Genomic DNA, 21,354 nt, shown 5'->3' on the forward strand with positions numbered 1-21,354 from the left:
TTAAAGAAAAAGAAATGAAAATTTAAGGAAAAATACAAGCTAAATTATTTACTTTTTGATGTTAAAATTTTCAAGGTGTGCAGTTGTGCAGTCCAACCCCACACCACAAACATGCTCTTCAAATTCAAGTATATGTTAATTTTCCATCATCTCCCTCTGAATCAGAAGTCTCTAAACCTAGAAGATGCCAGAGTGATTGGACTGAAAATTTTGTTCTATATTACAGGCACAGTGACAATCTGATAGAGATACACCTCTATCAAATTCATCACTGATAATTTAGAAAACTTCTTTTGTAAGATATGGACAATATATTTTCTAGTAAGTGTACACATCTTCTGGCACCTGCTGGAACTACATGCATTGCAGACAGTCCCCCCTCTGCTGTACTGTGGGAAAAAATGCTGTGAATGCAAACAAAACTAGAAATTGAACATAAAAAGTTGGAAGAAAATGAAAAAGAAAAAATGGAGTAGAGTAATTCCAGAATCTGAAAGAATTTGCAGAGATTTGATTTTCAGAGGTTAAAGTCTCAGCAGTTACTTTGGAAGACAGAATCAGTAATGGTTCTTTTTTTCAGTTCAACTGGCACATAATTAACATTAATTATGTCAAGTAGATAGGGACAAAATATAATCTCATTATCATGTTGTTTGCTGGAAAAGTAGGTTTCAAGCAACACAAATGGTAGGAAGATCAGAGAACCAATTTTGTCTTTCAGCTTGTGTTTGTTCATTTGAACTCCAGTGTCAACATTGCCCTGTACTGTTTATTATAGTTGTGTATTAGACAAGAATATGAAGATTATAAAAATATTTATATTTTCATCAGACCTTTTCTTTTAATTAACAAACTCAGTAAGAAAAACTGAACAGAATGAAAACCTAAACATTTTAAATTGTTACATATACAAAATCAAGCCGAGGATCTGGGAATGTAACATTTCCCACTGACTTTTTGTTACACAAAAAAAAGGGAACATTGCCCTATGACATCACTTGCCTGAGATTGTTTCATGTAAGGTTGATTTCCACCACAACATTTTTGGTAGCATGGCTACAAGGATTAACTTTGATTCTTGATAGATCCGAAGGGAAATAAAAGACAAATAATTCTATCAATTGTCTATAACCCTTAGCAGCTGGTAATAGAAAAGGAAATACTAGAAGCCAGTCAAGTTTTATCTTTCAGTACAATGTAGATTCAATTAAAAATTACAAATGGGTGATGGGAGGGAGGAAATCATATTGACTTCAGACTTACATAGAAAAAACTGTGAACACAATACTGATGAAAATACAGAGGCAGGATTTATGCTCAATAAAAGAAAGTGAACTGAATCCCTGTTAAGCAAATACACCTTAAAAATCAGTATCACTGCTAGGTTAGTTTTTGAAGTTATACACTACTTGAACTACAGCAGTTTACTGATTAATTTATTTATAATTATATTTGAGCAAAGCCAGTTCCTTTGGGAAGTTCACACTTTTGGCTGAAATAGATTCACTCCTGACTGCAAACAGGTAACTGAGCTGTAACAATAATTTGCAGGCATTTTAGTAAGTTTGGCCATGGTATATATAATATCCTGGAAAGGATGTTAGGAACATACACACCTGTAACAACACACGGTGATATACATTTAACAGTTCATTTTTCCATTCACTTAGACAGCAAAGTCTGAATTACCATAAAAAGCAGCAGGATACTATGAATTCTCCATCATATTATAGCTGTGAAACAAGTAAATTAAAGTAACATAAAAAGATGGGTCTAGCTGGAGGGAACTGGATTCCTATCTCATTTATGCTTGTGTAACTCTGCTGAAATCAGTTCTATACCAGGGGAATAGATGGCAATCAGATTTAGCACGAGATAATTAAAGTACAAAGAGGAGAAATAGTTGTCATGAAGCATTTAAATCCGTTTTCACATCTGCAGCTCATAATACACATCAGCAGTCTCAGGATGTTTTGTTTGTTTCTATTTCTGTTAACAGTGTTTTCAGTAATATGACCCTCACAGAACAGAAGATAACAGAAAGTCCAGACATGGAGCCTACTGTGTTGTAGCTAATGTTACACAGAGCAGCTTTCAAATATGATAGGAATTCTTTAATTAGACTGAAACCAGAAATTGCAGCTCACAGTCACATTCAAATGCTAAAGAAATTGAAATAAATCCGTAAGACCTACCCTGGAGTAGTCAAATCCATGTTTCTCCTTCACTCCATTTCTACACAGTGTGTAGTTGTAAAATCGAGAATTTTTAAGTAATCCAACCCATTCTTTCCAACCAGGAGGCACATAGGAACCATTATATTCATTAAGGTACTTTCCAAAGAAAGCTAGGGGTAGAGAAAGCAGAAGTATAGTAAGAAACACCTCGAAGATACTCTGTTTAGTCATATTCTTTCATCTCTCTCTCTTGTAACTGGAACATTTTCCTCAAGGTAAGTTATGGGTTTGTCTCTGTTTCTTTTTGATTTACATTCTGAATACATATGACACACACTGGAATACAGTTATGTTTGTTTTAGGGGTTGATATTCTGAGACTCCTACCAGCAAAACAGAGAATGTTTAAAATAGCACCGGTTGTCACATTATCTCATCCTGCTCTGAATCACCCAATTTAGCTACGTTTTTCATTGTGGTTACACCCACTCAAGGTCTCCACCTAAGAAATGTCAGAAGCAGTGAAGTCACTACTAGGAGGAACGATTACATGCAAGAACCATAAGCACGATCAAATATTAAAATTGCTGCATAGAAGAACTGAAGCAGCAGCCTTGCTTTGCAAAACAAGTACAGATTAGGTGCAAGGATTCTAACGGAATGCCATCCAGACACCTGAGCCCTCCTGCCAGGTTATGTACTTGCTAGATTTGCTCTGTAAGCCACAAGCGTACAGACACAAATCATTTTCCAGAAAACAGTTAAGAATGTTACATTATATCATTGTTATGCCACTGCAGGATAAATTAGACCCTGCTCTTCTGGTTGTTTTATTTGTGTTTTAAAGCTTACAGGCAAAATTCTGCTCTTGGCCTGCAGACTGCAATGTGATTCAGCACCTGAGTGTTCGTGTCAGAGCTCACACGTGAAGTTCTGATTGCTCTGGCAATACAGGTTAGCACCATCACAAAGACCAGCGTGAAGACCTTCACATTTGTTCTCCTTGACATTACAAATATTTTTAATTCAGAAGCAGTAATGCTGCTGCACCTTGCACGAATCTCAGTCTTAGAATAAAGCTTATCTCAAAATCTAGGAGTTTTGAGCACACAATTCTCAGCTCCCAATTCCTGAAGTGTTTTTTAAGCTTTCAGCCACAGCATCTGATCCCATGCCTTCCTGTACTTCTGAACATACAAGGAGTGTATGCACAGTGTGCGTACGCACAGTGAGGTAAGAAGGGCCAGCCTCACTGTACTCAATGGAATTGTGGCTATTTGTAGGGGAGGAACCTGCCCAAAAGACCTAGTGAGAAATCGTGATACGTAACACTACATGAGAAGCTCCATGCTATTACTGTTAGCAATTTTCTTTTCTATAAAAACGGGAAACATTCACAGCATCATAATACACGACAGAACAGAATGGAATCAATTTATAGGGAGCAAATATACTGTGCACCAAATACACATAACATCCAGCTCAGCAAGGCGGAGGACAGTGTGTTTCAGCAGTGGCAACAGTGCTATGAAAGACAAGCCAGGTTCCAGATGGCCACACACAGCTGTCACACCATGAAATTAAGAGCATCTCAATCAGCTCATCCACATGAATAGCTAATGGTGGTGACCATAAAGAAAAATTGTGTTTTGTCACTGAGAATTTGTTCTATCAAAGTGTTATTGCACTCTTTGGATCTATCACAATTCCTATGGAAAGAAATAGAAGGCATTACTTTCAGAGCAAGCTACGTACAAGTGAGCCACTTACAAAAGGGCTGGGTGACTGATAAACGTGCCACAGAAAAGAATCTGTTTCACTGTCCTGACCTACTTCTTGATGCAATACCTGCTCCACTGCAGATAAAAACTACCACATTACTGAGGAACTGTTTGGTACATTATATATTTTTTCAAATGTTTTTGCTTTATGAACAACTTCAATTTTTTAAAGAATGAAAAGCAACTCATAGTGATAGTGAGTAATTAATTTATGCAGGTGAACATTTTCTTTTCTCATCCTTGTTACACATAAGGACTGAAACACTGACTACTGCCTAAAGTAGCAGGTGAACATATAGCAGTCCAAAGCTTCTCGTCTCCCATTCAATATTCTATAATTCAATTATATTCCAACAGATGAATTTGGCATTTCTGCTCAACGAAACCCCTCAGTTCCTAAAACCTATGGCTGAACAATTTAGGAAAGAGGCATTCTGTAATGAATTATTGCACTGTTGTTCCGCAGAGGTGTTAAAGGGAAGTCTGGCAGAAGTTCCTTCCAGCACCTTCTGCATACCCCACATTGTATATTCAGGATGTCTTCATACTCCTTCATGGATGTCAACGAGCTTTAAATAATTTTCTCTGTTGTTTCCAATGTTCCATTACACATCTTTTTTCCCTCCTCCCTTCTTTTCAGCCTTTTAAAGGCCTGTTATTCAAAAACTGTTAAAACATCACTTCTCTGTACTACAAAATATTGGGTTACAAAAAGCTCTCCTGATGCTGATGAAAGATTTTCATTTTAGATTGTAAAGATTCTCTCTAACACATTTTTCCCCTCATCAGATTAGTTCACCACCAGAGACAGCTGCTCAATAGAGCACATATGCCTTTGGTACATCCAATTCCAAGCTGCTCCAAGATTTCCTTAACAAATATTTTCAAGGACTGCTGTTTTGATACACTCAGCCATGTTCCCATATCCAGCCTATGAAAGGATCATTAAAAAACAACCAAGTGACTGTTTTTAATAAATGCATCAAAAATGTGATTTCCTTTTGCTTTAAGCACTACAGAACATAGTTTCTCCTAAGCCCAAACAAAACAGGATATAGAAGAATTGAGTCCTTTGTACACTATTACCACTTCCGCAGGGTTCCTAATCTTTCCCAGTTCTTTTCTCAGGGTCTCAGTCTTCAATGATAAGCACCTGGAAAATCCTTTGATACAGAGTGGAATTTTTACAAGAGGTCTCAGTGTTTTTGTTGTTGTTTTTTGTTGTTTTGTTTCTTAGTTAAAAACAAAACAAAACCAAACCCTCTTCCTATACAGAAAAAAAAAAATCACACATGTAAGAATTTGCCCTTTGCTCTCAATTAACACAAAGGTCTGCTCTAGGTAACATTAGGTAACAGCTCCCTGCTTAAAAAGCAGGTTTCACCTATCTAAAGAACAGACACCTCAGTTTCAGAAACGCTCCAAAAGACAGCACTCACCTTCACTGGAAATATTCAGGCTAGTTCTACCACATACCATTATCTACCAAACTCTGCGAGGTTGTTTCCGCACCTCCTCCTCCCCAGCCTTTCTTTTCTTTTAAAAAAAGCCAAGCACACTAACACACTGCTGCTACTTCTAATTCTTACTTCAAAATACACAATAGAACGTAAGGGCCTCTACAAAGGATATACATAATTTCCAATTTGTTGCCAAGTTTTAAGATAATTCATCTTCTTAAGAAGATGCATCAATAAAACAGTGCAGGGGATCACTCAACCCTTTTTATGCCATACAGACTACCCAACACTGGAAGCTAGATATAAGAGAACTTTGCAGGTCCCACAGTAGAAATGAAAACGAAGTACAAGTCACAGATCCAGCCCTGTAGAACTGCCAGAAGATCAGAATTAGAAACACAATTTCAGTCTTTCATTTGGTTTCCTTAATTTGTCTGTTCAGATCTAACTGACCATAGTTAGTCTTCTGTTCAGTCTGGATAGAAAGAAAAGCTTTAGAGAATGATCAGAAATTGAAGCAAGATGCTCAAAATGACAGCACAGTTTTCATTCTGGGTGTTTTTCAGGCCTGGGCTGAAAGAAGTGCTCAGCAATACGGCCTGATGCAGGCTTTGGGGAGGTGGGTGGACAGAAGATCTCCCAAGGACCCTTCCAACTCAAATTATCCTGTGACAGACTGCATGAGTAAACAGGTCCACCTCCAGTCAAATCGATGAGATTCTAGAATTTTAGAATTTAGGAAGGTATTTGTAAATATTCCTGCTGTCACAATAAGTCATCAATCCAATAAAAAGTAAAATTATTTTTTTTATTATTCCTGAACTATAAGCTCAGAAGTTCCATCATCCATCTGTCCTCTGGGAGTCTTCCCTTCACATCCTTCCCAGTACTTAGCTGTACACACTCAGTAGCACATCATTAAACTGTACTTTCCACTGTGACTGTGAAGTTAAATTCATGTTTAAAGCTACTGACCCTCTACTTTTAAACACAAATGCTGTATATTAAGTACTTCAAAGAGGATTTAAAGCATTGTTCCTTTGATACAGCTAAGCAGACAGCTTCCCAGGTAGCAAGGTTTTGAGTTTCAAGTCCTACAGTTACACAGAGGGATTTTTTTTTTCACACCTCAAAAGTCTTCTAACTTCTGTATCTGATACTAGTTTTTCCTAACTCAGAGCTGAACAATTAGCTACAGCTGAGCTGAGTTTTGAGTGGGAAAAAGGGTCTTTCTGATCTTATTTTTTTGCTGTTTACGTAGCAAAAATTGCTTTTAGTACTTTTTGTTCTCAGAAAGACAATCAAAGGAAGGCAAACTTGAAAATGTCCTCACCCTGGCTAAGTACAAATAATGAGCATTAAGCCCAAAGGTGAATTCAATTCTACATTCACATCACAGCCAAATATACTCAAACTGAAAATGTATAATGGAATCCACCCAGTGGAATTAGTGGATTTACAGCAAAAGTAATACAAGGTTCTGAAATAAGATTCTGTAATTTAGTATAAAATTTGGTTCCACAAGAGAGATTTTCTGGAAACTTCAGTTCTCATGTGGTATCAAAATAACTGATCCGATCTTCCAAAACTCCCGACTGTGATTCATTAAATATAATAGTTTTAAGAGCACTGTAACATTGTACAGTGACTGGTAACCATTGCAATTAGAATATCCTACAGGTTTTCTTATTGTGCTGGGAAACTACCATGGTAGTAGGACAAAGTGGACACAGAATGATCTTTATGATACCTTTTCCCTTGTCCTGAATTTGCATTGCACATTCCACAGTCATGGCCAAGGACCAGTGCCAAGATCTATTCAATGAATCAGAGGAATTGGCAGAAGGGGACCAGATGAAGCCAAATAAAACAAAAGCTCTTAAGCCAAATATTTTGAAATGGTCAACAAGGAATCAAATAGAAGAATGCTAACAATGAGCCAAATCTCTCTACTTTCTCAGGTGAGCAAATTCCCAATGGAGTCACTTGGCTAAAGCTGCCTCTCACTAATGGCTATGGCACAGCTTAAAAAGTTTAAACAGAACTAGAATTGTAAAGCATAAGTACCTTTCTGAACAGCTATCTCACACACACACACACTCTGAAAGTTGAAGGAAAAACTCTAGAAATAACAATCTTCAACTCATCAGTCTTTTATAATAATTCAGTACAAGATGACTCAGTGCGCTGCAACAGCATTATTTCCTACACTGGGCAGTGCAAGAGAAGGGAGCACTGACCACATGCTGCTCACTACCACTAGTCAGTCTGCTCACTCCTTGGTGGCCAAGCCTGATCATTCAGGTCTCCAAAATGTTTCCCTATCCCAAAATCATGAAGACAATGAGACATTTTGTTTAAGACTCACCATCAGTTATCACACCTTTCTTCCATATATTATGGTCACAGAGAATCCTAACCATTAGATTTTTCCTCCTCTCATCATATTGCCAACTGATTGCAAGGTTCCATGGAGCTACTGAGATATGCTGTGAAAGAAGAAGTACTTTCTAGATTTCAACAAAGCCTGTTTTCTTTCACTTAGCATTATAGCTGGAAGAACACCAATAAGAGAGTTCACAAATAAAAACAATGAAGTCTTACAAATTCAAAGTCCAGCTCTGGTTCAGTATAAACACAGAATTCCTTTCAACAAGATATCCACCAAAACAGAAGAAATCTGGGTTACACAGTAGTTTACTTTCTGTACATTTACCTTTTATGTTTCATAAAAAAAAAAAAGAAAGCTAACAATTTATTTTTTTTTCCAAAGGACTAGTCACCTCTTAAAGTACTTAAAATGCATCCCATCTCATACACATAGATACCATCCTGTGCATAACAAATACACAAGGATGGGAAGTGCTATTATTCATAACGTGGACAACGAGGCACAGATCTCAGGGTAGTACTCATGCTATTAAAGCATATAAAAAGATAGGAAGATGTTCCAACTCAAAGCAATTGGAATTCCACTTCCAGAACCTGGAAGCAGAACCCATCTGCAAAAACTGCACTGTATGCATTGGCAAGTCTTTGAAGTTATCCACGTTCAACTATGGACTTTATTAAAAGATGACATGCAGTTTACTGTTCTATCTTTGAACTCACATATCACAAAGCTTTTCCACTGCCTACTGGTGTGTGTTTTGCTGCTCTACAGCACGACTGAACAACAATATTGGCCACACAGAACACTCACACCTTTGGGCATAAAGCAAAGATCAGCTTAGGAAATCTATATTCAAAAACTTACATTATTAGGTCAAATTTAATAAAAACAAAAGAATTGGCTTTTACAAAAGCAAAGAAAAAGAACATAAAAAGATACTGCAGAAGAAGATAAAGCCAATAGATTTTTCTTAAAAGTGCAGTCATTTTAAACGATCAAAATTAACAGATTTAAATTTTTTCCTCAAATGTGAAAACATCCCCTTTAGTTTTTTTTGCTATTTTGAATGCTTTGACATGGTGATTGTGCTTCTGATAAAATATCAAGATATGAATTGCTTCTTGCTTCAAATGATAAATCAATACAACAAAGCCAATACACTTCAAATTGGCATCCTATCAGCAGAATACAGTGCAGTAGGGGAAAAAAAAAAAAGAGGAGCTTCTCACAATTTACAATGTTTTATGTTGAAAACAGATAGATTAGAGGAATAAATAAGAAAGAGGGCAAGAGGGAAATAAAATATGACTGGAAAGAAGCGAGCCACAGGCACTGGCTTATTTCTGTACTTGTGGATGCATTCATCTCAGACTCCTGGAAGGTTTTATTTGATTGCAGGCTATTTTGTGGATTTTACTCAGTGAGTTACTCACTGAAATGCACATATTCCTCTCTCTGGGATGGTTAAAACGTGCATTAAATAACATAAAGCTACATGCAGAAGACAGGTGATAAAACAGCAGCTATATAGATGAGTTTCATTTCTACAATCTCTGCATAATCATCAGAACATAACTCAACTTGGTGCATTCACACCAAGTTATCATACATTATAATACGTTTAAAGTGAAATTACTGAGGCACAGAGCTCAATTCATAGAAACAGAGGGAAAAGACACGTGTCCTTGATTCAAAACTGACTGAAGATATAGATGTGAAGTCAGAGCTAGGAAGAAAAAAGTCTTTAAAATACATGAAGCAGGAAATTCAGAAATATGTTTTGTGTGAAAAGGTCATTCTCCAAAATACTTGCAGGATATTCCATCTCAGTAATTCACTGCCATGGACCAAGTCTGCCAGAAGTAGAAACATGGACACGTGTTCAGGCTAAACATCAGCACACTTCTTACATCCTTTCCAGCACAGGTTCTTTGTTTACTTTTACAATAACTGCTATCATGATATATCCAGTAGGCTGAAGCTTTCTTTCATGTCATTTTCAAATCTAACGATCTCAAGCCAAGCAACAGATACAATTTGACAGCCCTAGATAAGGTAATTTTTCTATACAGAGAGAAAAAGATCTCAGGAAACTAATTTACTTTCGAGTAAAATAATGCAGAAACTTGATACCCAGTTTTCAAACATCACCCATATGTCTTGAATATCTTAATAGTGCAGTTCCTAATTGTGCAAATCACATCTAAAAATAAAGTTTGACTCCTAAGCCACTTAATTATCATGATAAAAGATGGCCTTCAGATCTCCAGGAGCTGCCCTGCATACAGGATGTCATTCTGACTCAGTCTGTTTTCTTTATATGCACATAACATGATGGAGAACTGCAGCACAGCGCAATAACTACAACACCAGAAAGCAACACAAAACTTGCATCTGTTCTTAACATTGCTCTTTACATTGAGCCTTTCAGAAAATACTCCATTATTCCATCCACAGTTTGACTCCTTAGTTTACCAACTGTTCCCTACCAAAAAATTATACACGAAGATCAACTCCAGTTAAGTCTTTAAGCATTTCTGTAATCCAACTATTGTGTAGAGTGAATTCTGCAGCAGCTGACTGATAAACAGCGTATTTTTCTCTGGACTTGCATCAAGATATTAAAACCTGGTTGCATATTTTTCATGTTCGTTCCTCCTTTAATAAACATTTACCAATGGCCTTTCTCCTCTATCTTACAATTTAACATTAAAATCAGCTAAAAATGCCAAAGGCTCAGACAGTGAAGTGGAAAAATAATTATTTGAATGCAGTCGACCACTGTGTCATCTTCACCTAATATAGGAAGGAGGAAATGGAAGACCGTCACTGAATTTTAATGAATTCATTAGTTAATTATTGTAAATCCCTGTGAAAGCACTAAGAATGATTATTACTTTTATTCCCAAGAAATTTATTATAATGGCAAAGATGGACCTCCAACAATGACTTTCTCTAAGTTCACAATACATAAATGGTGCAGGATGACATATATTAATTCTTTGCATAATTCAAGTACAACCTTCCATCAGAGTGAGATACTGACATATTACCACACAACAAGTAGTGTTTTCCTTTTTTAATAGGTTAATTCAACTTAATAGAATTAGCTGTACTACAGGGTACTGCTCAACAGGAATGAAGATGGTAAGTTAGCCAAGACATATACTATATTTGCTGCATAATGTGCCACATTAAGCCTTAACATATATTAATAGAATTCTTTCAGAAAAATCAATGAAGCAATTGCATGAATCAGTGAAGCAAAAGCAAGGCTGAATTTGGCCCACCATCCCTAATTTTATTGAATTTAATAAGAAAAACATGTATTTTAATTTCCTGACTGCAGATAAGACTGACAAAACATTCTGGAATCAGTCAACAGCTTTAAATCTAATCATTCAGCCAGACAGACAGATGGAAAAGAAAAGCTTTTCTATTAAGCAACATTTAAGGGAAAGTTTAAACGTGTATTCTGATAAGGCTATTTGTTGTTAGAATCGAGCAAACAACAAAGTATTGTGCATTTTAAAAGATGCCTCACACAAAGATGTGTATATTGACAAAAACAGGATGTTTTCTTTGCTGTGAATGTTTACACAGGAACTTCTGGAAGAGAAATTCTCTGACATTCAGAAACATTTGTCACAAGATCTCTCTCTTTTCCATTGCAATCATCTGCTGCTCTAAGTTGAAGTACCAGTGACCGCTAGTTGAAGTTCCTGATAATTCAGATGTTGCTTACAGGGATTTTTCTAAAGATTAATTCATTAATTGACTTGGCTTGTTTCAACAAAATGCCTTTCTTGCCCAATTCCCCACAACTTGTAATGGGACAATGTTCTAGACTGACTGCTTATTGAGATTAGAGATATAATGAGAACTTGGCCTTTTAGTTGCTGTTCACAACACTGGTAATTTTTACACTGGGAGACAGGTTAATATAGTGGAAAACATACCTTTAACATCTACTGCCTTAAAGGCTTCCAATGCAGGAGGACAAGCCAGTCATTGCACTGTCACTACATTTAACTGATTCACATAAAGCAACAGTGTGTCTTACACGAGGACCAAAATCCTGACTTAGATGTGGAGACAGAAATTCCCTTGAGCTCAGCATCTTAATTTCACCTCTATACTGCTAAGTCATTGGTTAGTATGACCAGAATTGTCTTTTGCAACAGAATAAAGCACAGGGAGATCAGCATTACAGAGAAAAGAGCAAGGAGATGTGAAATAAGTGACAGAAAAGGGGAAAAAAAATAATCAAAACAACACAACACTAAGGGAAGCTTAAAAGCAGTAGGAGAGTACAGTTTTTCCTTTCATGTTTAAATAAAAAAGAAAACATAAAAGGGAAACACAGAGAGGTTTGGCCTATGAATTAAGAAAAAAACAACCTCTCCACCAAAATGACAGCTTTCCCATTTCAGAGCTGTGAGCTTACATACTAAGCACAAACCTGCAAAAATGATATTCACCATGACTGCTCTTCCCTCTTCAAGAAAATAAACAAATAAAAGCAGTAGGAAGCTAAAGTACGTATCTGCAGGTTATGCCAGCAACACCATGGACCTCTAAATATATCAATAAGTCTATAAATTAATTCATGTGCTTTCCTGATCATCCTTTACTGCAGTCATGTTCAAGGACACCCCATATCACAGAAGTTGATCATAACATCCAGAGATATTCTCCTTAGCACATTGCTTTTGAAATTGTGCAAATTGTATTTCAAAAGTACAGTTTTCTGCTGTTACTCCAACAGGTGTATCTGCTGAGATCTTTGGAAATAACAGGTGAAAATAAACACTTCCTTAATGCTGACTGATCCCTCATATTGGTTACCACAAAGTTTTACTCAGAGACTAGAAATTAACACCATCCTTCAGGAATGGCAGTATCCATTTAAATTTTTGTAATAATGTATCATGTTGAGCTACGCGAATGGAGATCTTATTTACACCTTAAGATCTCTTTGTAATTGTAAAACTATTTCTCATATTCCAATGCATTTAGCTTGCAACTTCACAGAAAAAGAAAGAAAAGATAATAAAGATTCAATATAAACCCTGAATCTAAATGTAAACATTAACATAAAAATACAACACCTAAACACGAGGATATCTGCAACAGCTGTAGAAGTTGGCAGACCTTGCAGGTGCTCAAAATAGAGCTGCTACATATAAAAAAAAATACTACAACAAACAAATATCAGCAACATAAAACAAACGATCCATGAGAATAACGCTTGGTGTGGTATTCATACAATCACCAGAATTAGTGCCAGGAATGATAAATGGAGGGAAACAGCAACCAATTAACTAAGTACATGCACTTCCCCTAATTTATTTATTTCCACAATAATTCAAGTCCTAATTTTAAAAAACAAAACAGGGAAATTACCTATTTGTTTTAAGACCAAACCTTTACAGTAGTGGCATGCACAACACACGTGAATGGTTAAAAACAACAAAAAAAGATCTTACTGCAATTACTATTTAAATTTTATACTCTGGAAACACCATCAAGATCAAGCCTCACAATTTATAAATTCAAAGCATGAATATGCACTACCAGTAATAACTGTACTACTAGAGCAGATATACTACAAGTAACGTGGCTGATTTTTGACATGACAGAAAGCATTTATTTAGCAGGAAATGCAACAGAAACCCTGTAATTGGCAAGAACTTAAATCTCATGTACAGAGAATGAAGGAAGGAAACAAGTGTGAAACGAGTGCTCCATATTTTCTGAAATCCTTTCTACAGGATCTTTCTTCCTAAGGAGCACTGTGTGCAGGAAGAATATTTGTTTCTCAAGTGTACACATGATTTTGCTGATTGTTCCTCAGATATTTTACCTTGAACACTGTTCTGAGAATGGACTGCCTAGAGAAAACAATCCAACTGATTGCTCTGCCCCAAAGCACAGAAGGGGAATACCCTTCTCTTGCATTCTTAGTTTGATTAATATATCTGCTCCATGCAAAATTCAAATCATTAAATTATTTCCATGGTATTTCTTTTGACTTTAGCAGGGCATATTTAACATTTGCTGTGCCTAGGGTTTAGTGCTATAACAAGACAACAGTGTTCCTATACCATGCACATTTACTCCTTTGTAAAGGTTGACGGCAGTGGCTTTCTTCTGTGTTGTTTTTTTTTCCTCCTTTTTTTTTTTTTTTGTTTACTGTTCTTCAAGTAAAAGAACAAGGAAGCTAAAACTACAACCTACATGCACAATAAAAGCTATGGCATTCTGCACTGCTGCAGTCCATTATGAAAATAAACTAAAATATTATACGTTAGCCTCTGTACTAAGAAGGCTAAGAGAACTTTCAAGTAGAGTCAGTCTTGATCTTACCTGTCCTATATCCTGTGTTGTTGAGGTACACAGCAAATGTACGTATTTCATGCTGAGCCTGCCAGGATGGAGAAGAGCAGTTCTCATTGTTAGTGTAGGTGTTGTGGTTGTGGACATATTTCCCAGTAAGAATGGAGGAGCGAGATGGGCAGCACATTGGTGTAGTCACAAAGGCATTGATGAAATGAGCACCTCCATGCTCCATGATCCGTCTCGTTTTATTCATCACTTGCATAGAACCTGGAAAAAGAAAACCATCTCAGAAACATTTTTTTGTTTCAGTCATATGAGCTAAGAGTTCATGGGTTCCATCAGAGTTACCACAGGTAGTAACAGCTCTATGATTTCAGAGGGAACCCAAATTCTAACAAAGTCTATTTCCCCCCCACTTAGGAAGTTTTCCCATAGTTTTGAGAAGGGTGAAATATTCAAGTCCTAACTTAAGATTGAACTCAAACTTGTTGACATAGATCATAAAGATTTTTGAATTTCTCTCTAAGCACAAGATTTCCAACTGTAACCTAGAGTGTCTGCACAGCCTTTCTGGAGCCACTAGTACTGTTCCAGTAGCTGAAGGCAAGACTCAACATGAATTAGAGATAAAACAACCTGAGGGTGAAATTAATTTTGTGCAGCAGGTCTGACCAAAGTTTGTATTATTTAATCCTTGGTTTCTGAAGATACCTGATGCGCCGCCTTTCATGCCAACTTTCTGCTTCTGCAGAAGAACACTTTTAGCTGAGGGTTGTAATCACAGAACTGTTCACACTGGAAGGGATGACTGCAAACGCACTGTTCAAGCAGGTCTACTAGAGTTTTCTACTGCATAAAACGCACTCTTCTCTTAAACTAAATATTAGCAGGAACTGATTTCCAGAAGAGGTAGCAACAGAACAAAGCTCTCTTCAGAATTTCCATAACCAGCTCACTGAGTTCTGTCTATTCACTTGATCCATTTTGATAAAGGTGTTAGCTAAAATTCTCCACATTTTCTAAGGCTTAGTTTTGCAGAATCAGATTTTAGATGAATAGTTGGGACACATAACAACCAAAAACAAACAAGCAAGTTTAACTGGTAGGGACTTGGATGATTTAGGGTAATGGGAGTCAAAGCCTTTTTGCCAGATGTTACTAAAAGACACACTGTTGGCAAAAGGCTGTTCTGTTACCTATTTAAGACAAGGCTTTGGATTAGTTCTACCAGAATTATAAACCTAGATAAACTCGGAACCATATCAGAGGTTCTTCTTATCCATAAAATTATCAAACATCGGAAAAAAAGGATTTTTAGATTTCACTATCTATTTGATTAAAACATCAGAGTGCTTGACTGAAGAAGAATTTCAACTTCCCAAGGAAATTAAGATACCTGTCATCAGCAAAACTTTGCAAAAGAGAGTAAACCTTTCCATCACCAATATTCCCTTCTAATTATGAGCAAAGAAAACCAACAGAGAGTGCAGAGATGAAGGTATAGGTTTATGTTGCAGTAGAGTTGGTGCTAACTTACCCAACGTTGAGTTGGATTTATAGTTCAGCTTTAATCAATATATCCTGCAACCATCTAGTACAAACTGTATGTCAACAATGGGTTTAGGTTTTTTCTAAACTCTTTAAGAAGGGTTTTCCTTATGAAATTGCAACAGTAAGTCAATTTGATACAGAGAACATTGATATAACCAGGAGTAAAAACCTAGAGGGGAAATGGTCTTAAGCCATATATGAAATCTGACTATCTGCAACTATGAATGGAGGTTAATTGCTAATGTATGTCATTTTATCTTAAAATTGCCATGGCATTAATTTTCTTATGATCATTTTGTTGGAATTAATAGAATAAAGGAAATCTGTGCATTTTTTAGATCAGAGTACATCCTTATCACGTCGCTTTGGTACAAGAATCAAAGTGAGTTATTGACTCTCCCTTCAGAGCTTGTTGAACTCCACATTTTGAAATAAAAGTTCTAAACAAAATAAATGTGTTTTTTTTTTTCTTTCTATAACTTGACAAGAAAGTATGCATTTTGGGAGAAGTCTCCATTTCTTCAAAGGCATTAACACAGTTAACAGTCAGTTATACATCATGTGACTCTGGAAACTGTGGATGTTTCCTCTGTGTCATCTTATGAACTAGCCCAAGAACAAGTATTGCCATTCCAATATTAAAATACAATTTAACAACTCCTTTAAATGACAGAGACATCTGTGCATAAATAACAGCACATGTTAAGACTCCCCTTGGGGACACTAACTGTCTTTAATAAAACTGCTGTAATGACAAGGTCCTATATATCAACAGTCTCTAATACAAGAACTTATGATCTAATCTGCTTCCCTAGCTTGACAACTAATACAGAGTGACAGATCAGTGGAAGGTAAAACTCCAGCATACTCTTCTGTGCAATCTTATATAGGCCAGCTTTAAATATTTTAAACAGCCTGAAACCAGCCAACCAAAGCTTATTTTCTTCAGCTTGCCTCCAGTATCTATGCCTCCATAGAATTGCAGAAAAAAAGTACAAGTTGATCTTTCCATAGCAGAAGATTAGTTACGTGCTAATCAGCAGCTGGAACCTCATCAAATCACCTTTTGAGCTGGAAAATCTTTTGGGGTTTCATTAGCTGATGCACCGAGAGAAATCATGCTTTAAAGTGTCAGTATATTATACAGAAAATGTCTGTGACCTGTCAAAAAGCACTGATTATAAATAAAAATGATTAAGTAGTTAAATGTGGAATTTCTATGCTATCTTCCAAAAACAAAAGATCTAAAGACTGTGAAAATAGCCAATTAAATCAATTTGATGCATTCAAGCTTCTCACTTAAATCAAAGAAAAATCTAGGTTGAAATTACACTTGAAAGTTGTGTAGTGTCCAAAACTTTACACTTAGTGTCTCTTCACAGCTCACTTTAAGGATTAGGCTAATATTTTGACTAATATTAATGGAGAATGCACACTAAAAATGTTCGCATTTTAATGGATTCTTGGCACTGAGGTTAAGCTCACGTGAACTAAAAGGTATCTAGGTACCTACTCGTACCACGACATATGAATTTAACTTCATTTTCTAATATGTTAGGAAAAAAAACAACACTATAATACAGGAGACCCAATTACATTTACAAATGCTACAAAGAAAAAATATCCAATATAGCAAAGTGCTTAATCCTATTGTGTTCTCCAAATGAATGTTATATTGGAAAGAGAATTATTAAAACCCTATACTGGCATATAAAACATATACAAATACAAGTATCTTTCATTAACTACTCAATAAGACTGCAATCAGGGCTAGCTAAAAAAATCCTTTATCAGTTTAGCAGTTGTTCATGAAATAACATTGACTTTCTCATTAACTATGTTTTGCTGTCAGAGGTCATAATTTACAGGAGTTTTAGCGAATTTCACTTGTTTAAGAGCTTTCAAGTCTCAAGTGACTCAGTAAACTCTGAAGAGCAATTTGAAAAGCAGCATCTATATGCAAATAAGTTCACAATCCCAGAATGTACACTTCTCTAAAGCCTTCTATTTGATTCTCATTAGACATCCTTTTCACACACATCTTCACTTCCTTTTTTTATCTTTAATTTTAACACAGCTCTAAGACACTTATCTCCATGTATGATAACTAAGAAACATTATCTCCATAATACTTTTTTTTTCACACATTGGAACAAGTTGGAACATATGTATCACCTCTGGCTCAGATTTGTGTAATGTGGCTGAAATATTTTCTAAATAATTAGATCCTTCTCCAGCTATGAGATAATAAGCTGATTTGTTAAACCACAGCAACGCGGTGGGCAACCTAATTACACTAGAGAGACAGGAGACTAACATGGACTTACATGGCTCTTAATGGGGAAAAAGTATTTGGTTCCAATTAATTATTTCTCCTCATCAGTATATTCCTCTTCTTCCTATTCAGCTTTTCAGTACAACTCTTTTGATTAAAATGAAAATGATAGTCAACTGAGCATGTACGTTTCAGTGGATCTTGGTATTCTCATTCACCTTCTTCCATCTGTATCCATTACAATTTACACTTGTTGTCCTTTGACGTGGAGATTCTACACTCTTTTCATTAGTGCTTCACCAGTCTCACCCTTTTTTCAATAGAAGACTGGGTTTTGGCTTCCTAAATAAGCTCTTAATTAGCAGCAGCAGTAATAAAAAAAAATTGAACTCCTTTCTTGAAAGGACAACATCTCCTGGCAAACCCTGCCTGCTACTGTTAAAACTACCTTAAATGTATTTAATTTAGAAAGGCTGTTAGGAGCACTTGAGACTGCATTGTGCTCCTTTTTGACTCAAACATAACCGCAATAGAGAAATGAAAGCTACAACATCCACCAGTTGGAGAAATGAAAGCTACAACATCCACCAGTTGGAGAATACTCCAAGTAATTGAAATCTTCATTATGCACAACCTTCTCTGCTATGCTGTCAGAGCTTGCAAGTTTTCCTTAGCTTTTTTATTTGTAGTTCACATCTTGTTTTCATCTTAAATGCATTAACCACAATCCCCACAAACACCAATTTCGATAAATTTGGACTGCTCAGTAGACAGTAGACCAAAATAGAAATTAATTCAAACAAATATTGGGTCTCACAAAGCCACTAGTCACAAATGACTAATCTCAGCTTCACTGGATGGATTTTCCTTAGTTAGATCCTGATTTGTGCGGACACGTGCCCATTATGCTTGAAATTGGAAAGCATCAGGTTATCAGAGAAGAGAAATATACTGCCCAAAGGACTTAGACAATTGCATCAGAAACAAGCAGGCTAGCATAAAATAGAAGATGATAAATTTTTTAGGACCACCTTCTGAGCCTGCAAGATAAAATACGTAGGTTCTTTTAGGTATGCATTATTAAAACTGCTTTTTGTGATCCAAATAACCACTTTTAAAAAGTGACAACATCAAAAAAGGAAAACAAAACAAAAAACATCCACCAGAACCAACCACAATATCACAGACATGCAGTAATACTGATAAAAAGGAAGCATCTATCAGAACATTGCCATGTTGATGTGATTAACCTCTCAACTAGAGAAGTATAGAAGTAATACAAGTTAATTAACTTTACTATTTGTATTCCATTTCTTCTTTGAGGCTTGATACTAGAAATCTGGTATAGCAGCTTGTCAAAAAGCCCCACCAGACCACACATATAGCAGCTCTCATCTTTCAGATGATTCAAGCTTCATAACCACATAAAAGTGTGTTTTTAATGCGAAATTACAAATGTAAACTGGATTGTGTTAATCACTTCTCCTAAGTGCAGACAACGTTTTGTAAATATAAGCTAGCTCAGGTAATACAAGAAAACCCAAATTCTGACTGTTAATTCATTGTTCCAAATCACTAGGCAAAGCATGTTTAATCTCCTTTCTTCAACAATTAAGATAGCATTAAATAGCTACATAGAAAATAGCATAAATAGCACTGCAGAACCTTTTCACACTAAGCAATTTTGGTCAGTAATTAACTACATATCTGAACGGACAATACTAAGAATAGTATGAATATGTTAGGTAAGATTTAAGTAATTAAAATTAAAATTGTATATGTAATGAATGCCGGCAATTACACAAAAAATTTGGGTAATTACATGGTGCAATAATCAGTTCTGAATTGAAACCTACTGCTTAGGCATGTAGCTTCTCAGGCTATACTTGCAGTTGCCAGAAGCACAGTTTAGACATGTAGATGAAGACAGACAGACAGGAATCTCATATTTCCACAGAAACAGGAAGTTTGACATTCTAAGTAGAGACTACCTTCAACTGCATGCAACTGAAAACCTACATAAGGCTAAGTTTCAAGTTTCAACTTTTGCTATCTTGTTCCTTCTACCATATCTTACACACAGACAATATTTTATAATTATTTTGAAAACAAGCATCTAGCTTCAAGGAAAAGCAGCACTATACTCATTACCTAAAATTCTCTTTATGTTACGTTGGTTTCTTACCAAGTTCTACATCCTGATCATCAGTAAGAACAAGGATGATGTTTGGGCGGATGTTTCTACGGTCTCTTTGAAATCTTCCCTTCAGACGCTGATTTAACAGGAAAGCTGAACTTCCATCCAACAGTGACAAAACCATCATCATGAATAATCCAAGGACAACACTATACTGTGCCATATTGTGTTGATTTAGTGTTCTCGCTGAGCAATGTATGTTAATGGCTTCCGCTTCTTTTTTGTTTGCAGGTATCCTATAAGGGACAGAGAAACATGGATCAATTTTCCCTCACCATCCCCTTCCCAAAGGAACAACAACAAAGTTATCTCCAAAGAAGTGAGAAGCAAGAGCTAGATAATTTTAGATATACACCTCCCAAAAAAAGTAACAACTAAGTATTTTTTTTTTTCGTAACAACTGGAAGCAGAAACTTGAAAAATTCACAGTTCATAAGCTGTTACTTACATATGCAATTAAGTTTTCACTCTGTGCTCAAATTCAGCAGCAATTTCAAGGGCTCAGTAGAGCATCAAACTCTTACTTCTGCTTTGACACATAAAAAGTAATCTCCTTATTTAAGGTTCTGGGATGTACTGAGATGACATTTTTGCTTACTGCATCAAAAATGCAGATGGTGAAAACAAATCTATGTATATTTTTAAGCAGTATTAAAATTTACTGAGTTTACCACACAATTATAAACTCACAAAGGATCATCAAATTAGAAGACTTTTTATTCACTGTATGTCTTACAGATTTAATTAGAATACAGAACTGTCCAGTTCCTGAAACTGTTGTAGGATACTGTCTGAAGTCTCTAGCTTTGACAATGGTGTGATTTTCTTTTGACATTTCTGTTGGTTTCCAAGATTTTCAAGTACTATTGAGTATTGAAGACTACTACTGCAAATGACTGGGAATGCACTGAAATGTTTTGCACTGCCTTAGACTTTACTTCACCATAAATACAGTTCCCCCAGTTTGCCTTGTTTGTAAAACAGAGCAAAACTAACTGATACTGCTCCTTCCAGTGAGCCAGAAAAGACACTCTGGCCGTTCCTCCAAGGAGATTCCTAAAAATGAATGAGCATGCTGAAGCATTTTTGAAATCATAGTTACACTCAGTCTTCTTCCGCTATAAGGGGATTTTCTCCTGCTTTCAGAAGTCAAAATACTGGTATGAAACTGTAAAGTAAT

At 36.1% G+C, this 21,354-nt stretch overlaps 1 protein-coding gene across 12 annotated transcripts in view; it reads right to left on the reverse strand.

Annotated features, from left to right (window-relative positions):
* Positions 1 to 21,354, reverse strand: part of SULF2 (sulfatase 2) — a 137,384-nt gene that overhangs the window by 36,845 nt on the left and 79,185 nt on the right. For all 12 annotated transcript variants that reach the window (XM_090152182.1, XM_090152186.1, XM_090152183.1 and 9 more), the window contains 3 exons: positions 20,163 to 20,410; positions 14,179 to 14,418; positions 2,196 to 2,347 (listed from right to left, as the gene is read on the reverse strand). In XM_090152182.1, coding sequence (XP_090008308.1) covers positions 2,196 to 2,347; positions 14,179 to 14,418; positions 20,163 to 20,337 — 567 coding nt within the window. In that variant the 5' untranslated portion in view covers positions 20,338 to 20,410. The remainder of the gene's footprint in view (positions 1 to 2,195; positions 2,348 to 14,178; positions 14,419 to 20,162; positions 20,411 to 21,354) is intronic.

This window comes from Phasianus colchicus, chromosome 17, assembly GCF_987193195.1.
Source record: "Phasianus colchicus chromosome 17, bPhaCol1.hap1.1, whole genome shotgun sequence".
Taxonomy (NCBI): Eukaryota; Metazoa; Chordata; class Aves; order Galliformes; family Phasianidae; genus Phasianus; species Phasianus colchicus.